The sequence below is a fragment of the Cetorhinus maximus genome, chromosome 1, assembly GCF_964194155.1.
Source record: "Cetorhinus maximus chromosome 1, sCetMax3.hap1.1, whole genome shotgun sequence".
Classification (NCBI taxonomy): Eukaryota; Metazoa; Chordata; class Chondrichthyes; order Lamniformes; family Cetorhinidae; genus Cetorhinus; species Cetorhinus maximus.
In genome coordinates, this window is record NC_135879.1 from 106,092,985 (window position 1) to 106,108,880 (window position 15,896).

Genomic DNA, 15,896 nt, shown 5'->3' on the forward strand with positions numbered 1-15,896 from the left:
CGCAGGGCAGGAAACATAAATGTGTGCGCGCGACGAGCAACAAAAAAAAAAGCGCACTGGGCAGGGGAATCTGCAAACAGCCGGTTGTGTGGTGGGGGAGGGGCTGAGGCAGGGACGGAGCGAGCGGTTCTGGTAGAGGGGGGGGGGGGGGGGGGGAGATGAGGGGGGAGAGCGGGAGTGAGACTGTGCACCTGAAACGGTTAATATATTATGGGATGTCCGGGTAAAAAATAAACCGAAAGCCGCTATGATCACCCCCTGTCGGTGTTAAACAGGACTCGGTGCATCCATACGCACAAATACACACACTTTAAATGGGCAATTAAAGATTGGCGATCACACCGACCACCCGTTTCCGGGGGGGGGGGGGAGCGGGGGAGAGGTGTTGTTTACCAAACCGGTGTTGGCGGCGGTCTGTCCTGCTGACACTCCTCCCTCCCCCTCCCAGGCTGTGACTGCCGGCGCCGCCTCCTCCTCCGCCTCTTTGTTCCCCCCCCCCCCCTCCCTGTCAGTTCCCCTCCCTCCTTCCCCTGCCCGGCTCCACACGCCAGTCCTCCTATTATGCAGGATGATGACCTTCTGATGCCGGACAGGGCGACAGGCATCAGCATCATCACTGCCGCCACCGCCCCGGCTCCAGCCTCTGCCACCCGGCCGGTATCGGCACAACAACACCGCGGCTCCAGTAGCCAGGAGGAGGAGGGAGACACCGCCGCCGCCGCCACCGCCACCACTCAGTGTCCGGACATCCTGACCAAACGGAGTCATCCTCCTCCTCCTCAGCTCCGAGGCCGCCCCCAGCCTGCCAGCCCCGGGGAGGAGGAGGGAGGCGGGGACAGGGACAGACTCTCCTCCGCTGATGCCGCTCTGAAGTTTGCGGAGAGCAGCCAGCACCGCGGCGGCCACAAGCTGATGGAGTCTCCCGGTAACATGACGGCCGCTAATGGCGGCGGCGGGGGGATCGGGATGTTACCGGGACTCGGCGCCGGCTTTCAGCAGCAACAACAGCAGCAGCAGCTCCACCATCACCAGGACACTGGCGGCGGAGGAGGAGGGGGCTCCGCCGGCGGCGGCAGCAGCAGCAGCAGCGGCGGCAGCAGTAACGGCTCCTCTCCGTCTCCGGTCGCCGCTCTCACCGGCTTCGGTACCGCCTGGTCCCCGGCTCCCGCCGCCCAGGTCAGCACCCCGCCCGGCTCCGGAGCTGCTGCTGCTGCCAATGCCCCCGGACTGTCGGCCGGTGGCCCGGGAATCTGCCCAGTGCCCAGCCCTGCTGAAGACAGCTTCTTCCACGGCATCCCGTCCATTAACGGCACGGTCCTCTTCCAGAGCTTCGCTGCCAACGCGGCCGGGATGAGCCAGGGTTACGGCGGCGGCGGTGGCACCTTCTCCCCTTTACCTCAGCAGCAGCAGCAACAACAACAGCAGCAGCAGAGCCGGCGGTCTCCTGTCGGCCTTCACCACCACCATCACCCCCAACACCACCAGGCCGCCTTCCCTCACCAGAGGAACACCTACAGCCACCATCAGGTAAGGGCATAGAGCTCAGCCCCGGCCACCCTCATCCTCTCCCTCTCCCCTAGCCGCCAGTGAGGCCGGCCGGCCAGCGCCCGGCCAGTGTCCCGGTGCTGGTCAATGTCCAGGGCAGTCTCCACACGTTTTTATCTGGAGATTTGATTCATATTTTATTTTGAATTTTCTATTTAAAACAATCTCTTCTGATGTTGCCCCCACCCCAAATCCCCATCTCCCCCTGTCCCCGGTTGCCGTGGTGTCTCCGGTGTCAGGTTGAACTTTCCTGCCGATATGCAGGATCGGGACGGGATTCCTCTCCTGTAAACTATTGGGGAGCAGTGAGGAAATCAGCAGGTCCGGGTGCGTTTTTTTTCTCTGATTTTAAAAAAAATTATGGTGCAGAGTGCGAGTTGTCAACGCCTAGAGACGATTACGAGAAAAATCCCTCAGATCTCTCTGGCGTTCTGCAACCACACCTTAGTTGAAGTTAAGATGAACTGATTCCCAATTGTTATCCAAATATGTGCGCGAAAGACTAATTATTGTTTGCAGTTTAATAACTATATGCGAGTGAATTCGCATTTTTCCAATCGCCAATTTTCGGTACGTTATAGAAAGATCTTGGGGATGTGGGGATGTTAACACACTGAGGGTGTTTCGTACTTACCTCAAAATAGATTAATTTGGGAAGAATAATTTACGTTAAATTCCGAACCAATGAGTCAAATGAGTTAAATTTACTTCAATTATATCGATGCAGTATTCAGCCTTATATTGCAGCATGTTGCATGAACAGAAGGGACATGATGCAGGGAGGTGGTAGCAGTGGAAAATTACTGTGCAGTTTACTGCATGTACAGACACAAGGTTTTCGGTTCTGTCTGGCCATTTGAAAAGGGAACAAGATTATTTGCCAACACTGCATAAAATTCTAACTCTATTGCAATGAATCATATTATTTGACCATCTTCTGCTTGATAGATTCATGCTGCATAAAAGCATAGTGTGTTGAAGTTGAGATGGTAGGATATATTTTTTACAGTAAATGCAATTTATGCAATGCAGTGAGAGAAATAGCTAGACAATAGGGATTGGAAAAATCCTATTGCACAACAGCCAAAGAAACTCTTCAGTAAGCTAGTAGAAAATGAAGTAGGACTTTACATAGTGGGCAAGTCTTTTGGATTAGGTTCGGACTTTTTCCACGATGCCTGAATATGCTTCCAGTACTGTGCTACAGTGTTGTGGAACATCGTCTAGAGAAACATGGAATGACACAGGTTATGTTAGACTTTATAGGGATGGCAAAGTATTTAAATTTAACCTGAATAGATTGAATTTCTTGAAAATTGCATTTTAATCCTTAACTAAATATGTGAACTGTATTTGAAGTAATAATTAATCAATATGTTAGTATGAGATCCAGAAACATTTTATATATGCTTAATCTTAGTTATATTACTATGATTTATGCCCTCCTTCCTATTGCCCATTGTCCGTTGATGTGGTTTCTCGAGTCTTTTAAATAAGGAAATCACAAGATTTATAGCCTCCCAAAGAATGATTTTGGGGTATATTATTTTTCATGCAACTATCAGACCTGTGACATTGGTTCACTGCCCTGGGGACCTGAGAAAGCAATTTAATTTAATTGTAAAATTTACTACATGTTTTGTGTTGTTATAGAGGTCAAGGTTTTGATAAAATTACTAACGAACAAAGGTTCTGTCAGTACACTAATTATTGAAGGTTTTAACCATGGAGACTGAGCTTTTACCCAACTTGCGTTAGGATTCTCCTACTCCTGAAATTAAAAATGTCTTATTGCTAAATGATGCATATGTGCATGTATATATTTATAATTTATGCTTTAATATTATCAGCCCATAATGAAACAGTCTCCATGGAACAGTCACCAGAGCAGTGGCTGGAGTGCAGGAGTGTCCTGGGGAGGCATGCAGACAAGGGATCACCGCAGAACTGGAGGTGTAGGAATGCCGACAACCATGAACCAAATCTCTCCACTGAAGAAACCTTTCTCCAGTAATATTATAGCACCGCCCAAATTTCCTCGCTCAGCCCCAACACTGCCACCAAAATCTTGGATTGAAGACAATGTTTTCAGGACGGACAACAATAGCAACACTCTGTTACCTTTACAGGTAAGAACAGGACGTGCTATTTTTTTGGCATGCAAATAGTCAAAAATAAAACTCAGCCTACTGTATTCCCTTGAAGAATAAGTTTCACCAGAAACAATTAAAAAATTTTGATGAACAATAATTTTCATTCTATCTTCCTCCATCTACTACGTCATTTTTTTGGACACTGTATGCCAATATTATTTTTGAAGAATTTTCAAGGAGGTTTATTGAGCTAGATGTTATGAAGGAACTGAATTAAAATAAGGTATAATCATTAAATTGGAGCATTTTAGTGATGTTATGATTCCAGGTATCTGGTTTTTCTTGCCTTTTTGGGCTAATGTCTATGGCTGGTTTCCTGTTCCCTGTAAGACCATTAGTACTTACTGATGGTTAAAACCAGCAGAGCTCCACTAATGATAGACTGGGCAAATGCACTGGCCATTGTGGTGCTAAGCCATTCCGATGAAAAAAGCTGTAGGTTTGTTCTGACAGTCTGGGTTGAGGAATTGGCCCCAATTTGTGAGGATGAAATGAGCTACGATGCTGCAATGGATGAATAGTTATCCTGCTGATACTCAACGTCTAAACTTGCACATCAAGAATTTGATGGGCTGTACGTAGTTGCATCACAGCAAGGCTTTAGGAGAGAAGGCAAGAAATGAACTTAGATAACTGAACAAAACAATGTGATCATTTTGGTAAATTATTTATAATACAAGTCTAAAACCAAGAAGAGAGCCCTTTGTGTCTATTGTGGTGCTTCACTGACTGAACAGCAATGCAAAACTAATTTCTCTGTTCTGCCCTGCCCATTGTCTTGTACTTGAAAATACCGTCTGATGGAGTAATACTTCCTCTAAAGAGGAATTTTAGGTATTTTATTAAAGATGTATATTTAATGTATCTAAATTTGTAGTTGTTAGAAGAAATTTAAAATGCATAAATGGAAACTGATTCTGTAACTGCGCTAGTGCAGTTTCTAACCCATGGCTTATTCAGTTGGTGCAGTGGCAGACATGATGGGTTCACTATACCTAGTCACTGTAGTATGGTGTTGTCACTAAGATTTAATTAATGTGTAACATTGGATGGTGTTTTTTTGCCCAACAGAATTGTGTATACCAACTAGCAGTACAATTACATAAAAGTACATTGCAAAGCATACTTAATGTATTGAAATTAACACACTTTGGGAGGGAGGGGAGAAATCACATTAAAAGCCATTACTTGAGTATTGTACCGTACAGTTCTTGCGTGGTGCTCTTAATCACAAATTGTTCCAACCCTGTATATGCCTTTAGAAATAAAATATTTTAAAACAAATAAGCACCAATGTTAAATTAAGACATAAATCTTTTTGTATAATAGCTGTGGAGATCGGCAAGTGGTCTTGCATATGTTTTCTGCTGTTTTTAATGATAGTATTGAATGTTGAAAATCTTGGTTTGTATGGAAGATATTTTGTGCAAAATCCATAATTTGTTGCATTCGTTCATGGTTTTGTGCATACAGATCTTGGGTTTCTATGTGGAAATGCAGTATAATTTTAAATTTCTAATGTTTCAGACTATACCAGATAGAAGCAGTTAGCCTGAAAAAGCAAAATACTTTTGGGGAATATATTTAAAATAGATTCTCTCTGTGGTAGTCTTCTTGCTTTGACATAAAATTGTGTCAAAGATTCATCTGGATCTGACCAAATCAGTCTTGGCAAGCAATTTGGTTTAATAATGTTGGTTGAAGAATGAATATTGATGAGGAATAGCTCCCCTGCTTTTCTTAAAATCATGCCATTAGATCGTTTACATCAGCTGGGAAGGCAGATGGGTCTTCAGTTTAACATCACTTTGAAAGATGGCAACTCCAACATTGCAGCACTCTGTTAGAACTGCACTGGGGTGTGATCCCAGATTGTGTGCTGAAGTCTCAGGAGTGGGCCTTCAACCCACACCCTCTGATACAGAGGCGAAAGTGCAACCACTGAGCCACATCTGACATCTGTATGGTGAAAAGCTGAGGCCCCAGTACCAATTCTTTGGGGACACAACTAGTCACACCCTGCAAACTAGCATGCAGAATCTATTATCCCTGCTCTTTGCCTCCTACTTCCTTAACAATTCCCTACCCATGTTAATAAATTGCTTTCATTTTTATTAACAGTCTCCTATGTGGAACCTTATTGACTGCTGGAAGTTCATACAAATAGCATCCGTAGACATTCCCTTATCTATCACATTGGTGACTTCTTCAAAACATTGAGCTGAGTTAGTAAGCCATGACTTCTTTGAGTTCCCACTGATTCTCTCCAGTTTGTCCAACTGTCCAGTCACTCTGTCTCTGATGTCAGATTCTGTTAACTTGCCCACAACAGATTTTTTGACTAATGGTCTACAGTTTCTTGGGTTTTCTCCCACCCTTTGTAAATAATAGAGTAACATTAGCACCTTTGCAATCCAAGAGGACAATACCTGAATCAGGAGAGTTTTGAAAGATCATGTCATAGAAGATATTCTACAAGAATAGCCTGCAGTCCATGGTTCTGTCAGTGAAGCAGCTACCTCCACTAGACAGTGCAGTTGGACAGCCTCCAAATGAGGGAGTATGTACACACACAAAACTGACTGAACAGCTTCAGGGTTTCAGCATTTTTGGCATTTCTGCAATTTTTCTCTTTTGGAATTTTTGGACTGTTGTTAATATGCCAACATACTCATTTTCTAAGCTACTCATGGATATTTCAAACTTTATATAAAATTGGGATGTTACTTAAAACACTAATCTTGCAAATTATTGTGTTTGCTCAGTCTAAATTTATTAAAAAGCTAAATCACAGCATTCTGTTAGATTTAAAATAGCCATTTAAAAAAAAAATGTAGGGTGCAGAAATTTTGAGTCACGTTTAGAAAAGCATCTGTTTTATATTGAACCGTATCTGTTAATACATTCCTTCCTAACTTGTGCCATTTTTTCATTTTAAAAGCATGTAGGTGAAGCTGTCCATAATTGCTTCCTCCTCCTCAGTGACAATGCCTATTGCTAACCCCTGAAAGAAAATGCATGCTGTCCAATATTATTACCAATGATTGCCAGATCATTGTGAAATATATTAGGATTATTGTTTAAAAATACTAAAATTACTAAAATGAATCTTGTTATTTAAGCCTATATAAATAAATGCCGAGGGATGCTTAAATGTATTTTGTTCTTGTGTTGTATCAAAGTACATGGCCACAAGTATTCCAGTTATAATAGAAAAATTGCAAGAATATAAAATTCTGGAAAATACAATTACAACTAATTAATGTCAATAATCTACCTTGTGTTATGTAAAATTGTGCAATATTGATATGAAATAAAGCATTGCCTGATTTTTGCAGTAAGTGGGCTATAAATTGAGCTGTAATGACAACCATATTAGAATTAAGTATCACTTACCTCAAGTTGACATTTTGTCTGTGTGCTCAAAAGCAGTAATTTTTATGCTTTCATGACCATTTTTGCACAGGTAAAATCTTTGCCTTGTTTGCATAAAAAATGGAGCTTAATTTATTGAGTGATGATTAGAAATTGTTTCCTCTGTTACTTACAATGCTGAACAGAGATTGGTTATATGCAGAAAGGGGATCTGGCAATATCTGGGAAATAGTTTACACCAGTCTGATGTTCTGCCCATTGATGGACAGAACATTGCAGGGTGGGCAGCTTCAATTTTCTCAGATGTGCTATATGTGAAAACTAGAGCACAGAATTGGTCCTGTGGTGACAGGCAATTGTTTTCATGAAGTTCAATCCCTGTTCAACGTGTGTCTAGTTCAACAATTCTGCTGCTAAGATGAGGAATTAAAAATGGGTACCACCTCATGAATCCCGGTTTCTAGAATCTGGTCTTTACAAGCGGCAGTACAACTGCTTTTAAAATAAACAAAATCCACCTTAGTGCTGCCAGCTTACTTTATTCTTTCATGGGACATGGGCGTCGCTGGCAAGGCCATCATTTGTTGCCCATCCCTAATTGCCTTTGAACTGAGTGACTTGCTGGGCCATTTCAGTGGGCATTTAAGAGTCAGCCACGTTGTGTGGGTCTGGAGTCACATGTAGGCCAGATCAGGTAAGGACGGCAGATTTCCTTCCCTAAAGGATATTAATGAACCAGATGGGTTCTTACAACATTGCTGAGACTAGCTTTCAATTACAGATTTTATGAGTCAAATTTAAATTCTAGCAGCTGCCATGGTGGGATTTGAACCAGTGTCCTTAGGGCTTTAGCCTGGGCCTCTGGATTACTAGTCCAGTGACATTACCATTATGCCACTATGTCCTCATAATGGTGTAACTGGTGACAGCATAAAATTAACTTGCTGCACTGGAAGTACCTAATTTAAGAAAACATTTTTTTTGTTCTTGAATCTTCTTGGCAACTAGCCTCGACAAATCTAAAAGTTTTCTTTAGAGTTGCTGCCAGGAGCCATGGTAGTAGTACAGCATTTGGTTCAATATAAAAGTGACCTAACTGAATTTTGAGTGGCGTGAACAAACAAAACAGATTTTGTTACTAGTCTTGATGAAAGCTTTTCCTAGTTGTGGTTTCCATGGACTTCAGTTTTGTACAGGTAGCTGACTTCATGTCTGTTAATTCATTCCTCATCGCAATACAGTCAAGTTAATTATATTGCTGTAGAACCAGTTGAAGCCAGTTGTCTAAGGCAGTTTGGTGAAAATGGGCACCGCATAATATTTGATGGTAATTTGTTACTCTTCTTTCCCCTAGAAACATAACAAAATATAGGGGGGAAAATATGTATGGTTAGAAATGACTTCAGCCAGGCAGAACATTTTGGTTTGGGTTTAGCTACTTAAGTATAAGTTAGATATCATTACCTAATCCTGATTGTACACTTGATCAATGACAAGCGCAGAAATGCAATTTTGTCTGAAAAATGTTTTGGGCTTATGTGATCAGTTAAAGTAATTTTCTTTGGTTTAGATGTATAGTACAATGTTAGGTTGCATGTCACAAATGCTTTTCTTTTCTTATTACATGTGTTCAGTTTATGCTATTTGATTGTCTATTTAATCCATGCAACCTTCTAGTGATGTGATCTTTTGGAAACCCATGCCTACAGTGATGTGATCTTTTTAGTCAAAGATCCATCCTTGGCACCCTCCTATTTCTCATCCACATGTTTTCCCTTCAGCAGCATCATCCCCAAATACATAGCTTCCTTCTGTATGCTTACAATATCCAGAACTACCATTACCTCTCTCGACCCCTCTAATGTCTTTAAATTGCCAAAATGCTTGTCCAATGTTCAGTTCATTATGAGCAGAAATCTCCTTCAACTAAATATTTGAAAGACTGAAGCCGCTACCTTTGGGTACCTGCTCCAAATTCCACTCCCTAGTCATTGACTCAATCTATCTCCTTGGCATCTGTTTGAGACTGAACCAAACATTCACGAATTTGGTATTATATTTGACCATATTATAAACCTCTGACCACTGATCCCTGCCATCATTGAGACAACAAGCTGTATTTCCATCTCTCTAACATTGCCTGGCTCTTCCCGTGCCTCAGCTCTTCTGCCACCCTCATCCATGTTTTTGTTGTCTCACGACTTGATTATTCCAAGGCACTACTGGTTGACCTCCAACATTTTACCTGACATAAAGTTGAGCTCCTCCAAAACTCTGCCTGCCCCCTAACTTGCACAAAATCGTATTCATCCATCACCCTTGTGCTTGCTGACTTACACTGGCTCCTGGTTAAGTTGCAGCCATTACGAATCTGGGAAGATGAAAAGCAAGTCCCGTGCCTAGCCAACAGCAAATCCAGAGTTTGTCTGGAAGAGAGCAGGTGAGGGTGGGTATGAATCACAAAAACAACTTTTATGTAGTGCCTTTAGTGTAAAAAAAAATTGCAAGGTGTTTACAGGATTATATAACAAAATATGACACCGAGCCATAGGACTTGCTCGCCACCTTCCCTGATTCATAACAGCCTCAACTTCGACCCACTTTCCCTATCTTGGGGGTTAAGGCCTGCTGATGTTCCAGACTCAGCACTAGCTGCAGGCCTTCTGTTTTCTCACAGAGGGAGGATACATTTCCTGTCTAGGAATGGCTCAGTGATATTAGGCTGCTACCTCCAAGCAGAAAGCCAACAAGGAAATTCAGAAGGACAGGATAAGTCCCTTTGTCTTCCAACAGTTTTAAAGTGGAGACTCTGGGAACTGTCCAGGTTGTGGCATATGATTTGTGTGTTTAGTCTGTTGAGTAAAAATGTTGCAGGGAGAAGTAGTAAAAGAGAGAAATGTTGAGAAAAAAGACATTACTCTTTAGCAATGAGAAATGTCTTTTTCACAATTTGGCTGTGCGTTTTACAATTCTGTGCTATGTTTTCATATTCTTGAAATCTGCAATGTGGTGCTTTTATGATTTTGTACTGATTATGAAAAAGCTTTCACTTTATGGTGTCTCCAATGTAGTTTTATGGAGTAATTATTTATAGTTGAAGTTTTGCTATCAATCTACTGATTATTTTGTAGATGTGGAATTGAGATTTGATTTTCAATTTATTGATTTAATAGCTGTTCAGTAATCAGAATTAGCTGCCATCAATAATGATGTAATTGCCAAAAACAAATTGCATAGCCTATGCTGAGTAAGCACATTATGCAATTTATTGGAAAGTTGCTGCCTACACACCCATTTGGTGACATGCCATCAGCTGAATCTCTAATTTCTAGCCAAAATTTGCTGAAAAGTAATTGACCCATACGTTACACCCTCTATATGTCACTGCTGATAGTCAGAGTGGGGAAGTTTGATTTTAATGCATTCTGTCTGTTCTGTCTTCTTCCATTACTGGATTGGAAGCCAGAATGAGGCAAATGACATTGGAAAGTTGAGAATTGACAGCAACTAGTGATTAGTGCACTACCCAAAGTAAGCTATGGCACCATCCACCGCAAATAACCTGTACATGAAACAACACCACATCTTTCAAATCCCAATTAGTGATATAAATGTTTAGTTGAAAACTGTAATTATATCCATACGTACTATTTAAAAAATAAATATGAAGAGCATTTCAATCAAAACATTCATATTCTTCCTTTGAAGCCAATGATGATGGTCAAGAATTGCAGTTGTATTGGTGGGAAAATATGAGCAACATGCTAAAACCTGAATGAGATGTCTATCTAAGAAATACTTCCGTTATGCATTGGGGAGCAAGAAGTTTTTAAGTTCATGTTCGTAGTTTTTTGACGTGGAGCATAGAAATATTTTTATGATGAACAGAAAGAAGCTGACAAAAAGTGAGAGCAAAAGGATGAGAGAAATAAGAGAGCGTTACACATGGGGAGGCGTGAGGTGATGCATTTTGGGAAGAAAACAAGATGAATCCACTCATGAAAGAAGCTGAAGGTTGAGGGGGAACAGAAATCTAGGGGTTCAAATATGTAGCTCCCTGAAAGTGAGAGCAGGAAGCTAAAGTCATAGAAAGGGCAAAGGAATGTTAAATTTTACAAGATTAAAGGCATAATTACTGTGGCTTAGCCAAAATTTTGCATAGTGTTGTGTGCAATGTTTTGGGTGTTTGGATTATAAAGGGAACATTAATGTTTTGGAGAGCATGCAGTGGGGGCGGAATTATAACTGGATTTTTTGTGCAGGTAGTGACTGTGGCCCAGTGCCTGAAAAGTCGGGGCTGAGCCCGTCACAACTGGACTTTACTATTGTCAGACAGTTAACTGCTTGAGCTCATGGTTCCCACTCACATGTGGGAGGATGTCCAGCCTCCAGGACTTTCTGGCCAGTCAGATGGCCGGCAGCTGTTCAGTTGCAGCAGCGCCATTGCTGGGACTGCAGGCATTTCTTTTACCTGCCTCCCCACCAAGGGGTGTTGGAGGAGGCAGATGGTGGGGTAAGTGAAATGATGTTACTGGAGTCACCCAGGCAAACCCTGGTAAGGAGTGAGAGGGGGTGGGTGGGACTGCAATTGGGAGACCAGGTTTGGGGGGACAATTGTGGGTGGTCATTCCATTGCCCCACCTACACCCACCTCTGTCCCACCCGATTTTACTCCCCCATCCCCCCTTCCATCTGGCAGCCCACTTCCAGGTGTGGGGGTTGGGCGGTAAAATTCTATCCATGGTTATGAGGAGTGACAAGATACTAAAACTATTTCCAGTCAAGCAGTGTAGACTTAATAGAGGTTTTGCAATTCTGAATGGTTTTGTAAGGATTAATAGGGAAAGACCTTTCTCTGGAGAGGCAGTGCTGAGGAGCCCGTCCATTAAAATAGACTGTGTGTGGGGAGAGGTTAGGAGAAATGTCTTTATACAGAGAGTTGCTCTACTATAGTATGTGGTTGTGGAAAAGACCATTACATCATTTTTAAGGTTAAAATGAAAAAAAAAATTAAAGCAGTGGAAAATATACAGTGCTTTGGAAATGAGCAGAACATTGGCCAGACTTCTGTTGCAGTAATGACAGTGACACTGTCAGTGTTCGTTGTTACTACTTCTCTGAAATTGACAGCAATGTCCTAAGTCTGCACAATGCAGAATAATGCAGAATTCCAGAGGTTACTGTCAATGCTTCTCCATAGGTTGTGCTGTTGAAGTTCCCACAGGCTGCAATTAATCAGAAATCACTGACTTGACTGGAACTTTGCCTTTTATGCTATTAGTCTGATTGTGAAAACCCTTTTAAAAGTCACACCTTGTTAAATGTGGTGTAATAGGGTTTTTAATGACATACTAAGTTCAGAATTTCTTTTGAATAACCTCTTGGGTTCTGAAAAATTAATCTTTTATTTGTGGGATGTCAAATTTCTCCATTATAAAATCCCACTTATTTTTTAAAGTTTGTTTGATATTTCAGCTTTAATCTTAGCCCAATCTTTATTTTTCCCTCTATGAAATAATATTCAAAAGTAAAGGATAACTTCCTGCTTTTCTGTCTGTGTGAATTCTCCAGTGGATTTGGGTGCTTAGCCTGCATAATGACGTCACTGTCACTGGATGACTGGAGATCCCCTCGGCTTGGTGCCAGATTTAAATTTGGTTTGGGAAAGGTGAAATCCACTCTGCAAGATTGCTTGATCTTTGTGGGCAGCTTTCTTTGAGGTCACTAGCAAGCACCATCACTTCACTGCTAACATCATTTGGATCAGTGGCATTTTTTAAAAATTGGGTTAACAAAGAACTAGCACAAACATTGGCTGTAAACTCTTAGGGTTCTATTATGTTCTGGTTAAATATTTCAATATATTTTATTTGTTTTAAAATTGCTTTTCCACATCATCTGGCAATGAGCGCTCTATTACTGCTGAGTCTCTTTCCAAATCTGTGATAATTTTTTATCCCATTTATAGTGTAACACGTCACATGTATTCCCACTGTGTAATACTTTACATCTCTCAACATAAAATTTTATTTGTCTACCTAATTGTGTAAATGATCTTTATATCTGTACAAGCTTTTAGCTGCTTCCTCTGTCTCTTACTCTTCCTTAATGTCAGCAAATTTGACAAGCTTACAGTTGGTTTAAACATCGAGGGCTACATAAAAATAAGGGTTAACATTTGCACCTTAACTCCCAGTCGACCTGACTCCACAGTAAAAACTGTCCATAATTCAATGCTATATTTGTAAAATAGATTAGAAATTAAAGTCTGAGCATTGACTCCTGCAGAAATACACTCAACACATTCCAACTTAATAGTACTCTTGAGTGCTCTGCTCCCTATTGGTGGATAAAGTCTTGTGAAATGCCTTTTAGTTTATCAGTCTTCTTTGATACAGAGCTTGACAAAAGTTTTCAGATACTTCATGTAAATCATGTCACTACCTACTTTGTAACATCCTCAAAATTGTCAAGGACGTTTGCTAGATAGGACCTTCTACTGAAATAAGAAACTAGATGTAAAATATAGCATTTTTCTGCTATAGCTTCTGAGTACTCCTATTGCCTTAATGTAATATTTTTCATTACCAACATTTTTGTGGCCTTTTTTTGCTGACGTTGCAATTGGGCTTTAAACAATGGGCTGTTGGTGTTGTGAACCATGGTCCATTGGGAACTGACTTGAGAATATTGAACTTTATTTTTTATGTTAGACCCTTTAAAAGACACCTCATTCATTTTGGTCTTTGGACACAGTTCCTAAAGTTGGAAACAAATGCTTATGTGAGTACATATTAGGCTATTTTTTAATTATTCAGATTGAACAAAATGTCAACCATGTGATTTGCTACTAAGTATTCAATTCTATAGTCTATGGATTTACATTGTCGCTTGTTAAAGAACTAGTATCAAATGGAAGTTGCTCTTGGAACATGTGAATAGAGCAATTAAGGCAGAGTGGGTGTAATTTTTTGTTATTCATTCTTGAGTTGTGAGCATTGCTGAGCCTTTATTGCTCAACTCTAATTTTCCTTGAGCAGGTGGTGATGGTGAGCTGCCGCCTTGAAACATTGGAGTCCATATTCTCAGGGTTTTGACTCAGCAGCAGTGAAGGAATGGAGATGCAGTTCCAAGTCAGGACGGTGTGTGGCTTGGAGAGGAATTTGCTGGTGGTGTTCATGTGTTCCTGCTGCCCTTGTTATTCTAGGTGGTAGAGACTGCGTTTGGAAGGTACTGTAGAAGGAGGCTTGGCAAGTTGGTACATGAATCTTTTAAATGGTGCACACTGCTGCCACTGTTCTTCAGTGGTGGAGGGCTTCAATTTTTAAGGTGGTGGATGGGGTGCCGATCAAGCTGGCTGCTTTGTCTTAAATGGTGTCAACTTGAATGTTGTTGGAGCTGCTCTCCTCCAGGCAAGTGTAGTGCATTCCATCACAGTCCTGACTTATGCATTGTAGATGGTGGACAGGCTTTAGGGAGTCGGAGATGAATTACTCGCCGCAGAATTCCCAGCCTCTGACCTCTTGTAGCCACAGTATTTCTATGGCTGGTCTGGTTAAGTGAATTTCCAGATGAAAATTCTATTCAGTTCATAACTCAGATCTATCAACCATGTGTATCATTTTTGATTTCTGCATATAGTTCTACTCAGTTTGCAGCAACAATTCAGATTTGTGACAGTGTACGAGGAAGGGGCTTTGTAGTTTGGGTTTGAATCCAACCAAATTGATGGCCTTCTCTCTGTCTCTCTGGTGGTTTACATGTTAACATACATAGTGAGATGTGAAGTGAGCTTGGATTTAACTGCAAGCCCAGTAGTTGTGTGTCTGAAGCACAATGTTACTGGCAATTTGGCAAAATGTTGATATAAAGAATACTGCTTTAGGACTTTCAAAATGTTTGCACTGGTGTACAGTAGGACAGCACTTAAGGCAGATTACTGACTGGGATGGGAAGTTATTTTTGGTTGCTTTTTAGTGCCATAAATTTGAGAATTGTTGAAAAAGAGACTTTTTTGTTGAAACTTGTCATCAAACTTTACTGGAAGCTACATATATTAATCCACAGGGCCCTATTCTTTGCAGACAGAAAGAACATGTACACACATTGCTCCTGTTTCAGCTAACAAAATAAGTGACAGCCATTCGCTGGTTCATTCCTCAGGGCAATACCTTGACCAATCAGAGTCAAGCTGCCTGGGTTAAATTTCAAACAATGCTTGGCAGTTAACTGTCAGTCACCATTAACTAATGTATTCTCCATGGCAGTGCCTCTACTAGTCAGAGTCCACTTGCCAATCAACACTCTACTCATACAGTATAAACTGTAGTTCCCTTTACATTGGTACTTTTGTGAATTGTCCTGATAAGTGCAAGATGAAAAGCTTTGACAGATAAGTATTTTTTCAGCAATACTCAAGTTCTGTACTACCAAACGACTATTTCACATAAATTTAGTGAGCAGGTTTCTTTGTTCAGTATTTCTAGCAATATCATAGTTGTGTTCTTAAAGAAACTGAAAATAATAAAGTGGAAGTAGCACCAGGCATACCTGAAAATGAGATTCCAACCTGTTGAAGCTGCAACACTGCTACAAGCATACTAAACAGCAAAAGAATGCATCTTATAGACAGGGCTAAATGATCTCTCAACCTAAGCTCCGATCAAAGCTCTGCAGTCCTGCCACACCCAGTCATGATTGATAGTGGACCATTGGTTGTTTACCGTGAAGAGGTGGCTCCATGAATATCCCCATCTTTAATTATGGCAGAGCCTGAGTGCAAATGACAATGTCGAAGTGTCCACAACCATCTTCAGCTAATTG

General features: G+C 41.3%; 1 protein-coding gene across 2 annotated transcripts in view; it reads left to right on the forward strand.

Annotated features, from left to right (window-relative positions):
- Positions 1-513: 513 nt before the first annotated feature.
- The window catches only part of cpeb2 (cytoplasmic polyadenylation element binding protein 2), a 133,557-nt gene continuing 118,174 nt past the window's right edge, over positions 514-15,896 (forward strand). For both annotated transcript variants that reach the window (XM_078544984.1, XM_078544992.1), the window contains exons 1-2: positions 514-1,527; positions 3,396-3,674. In XM_078544984.1, coding sequence (XP_078401110.1) covers positions 562-1,527; positions 3,396-3,674 — 1,245 coding nt within the window. In that variant the 5' untranslated portion in view covers positions 514-561. The remainder of the gene's footprint in view (positions 1,528-3,395; positions 3,675-15,896) is intronic.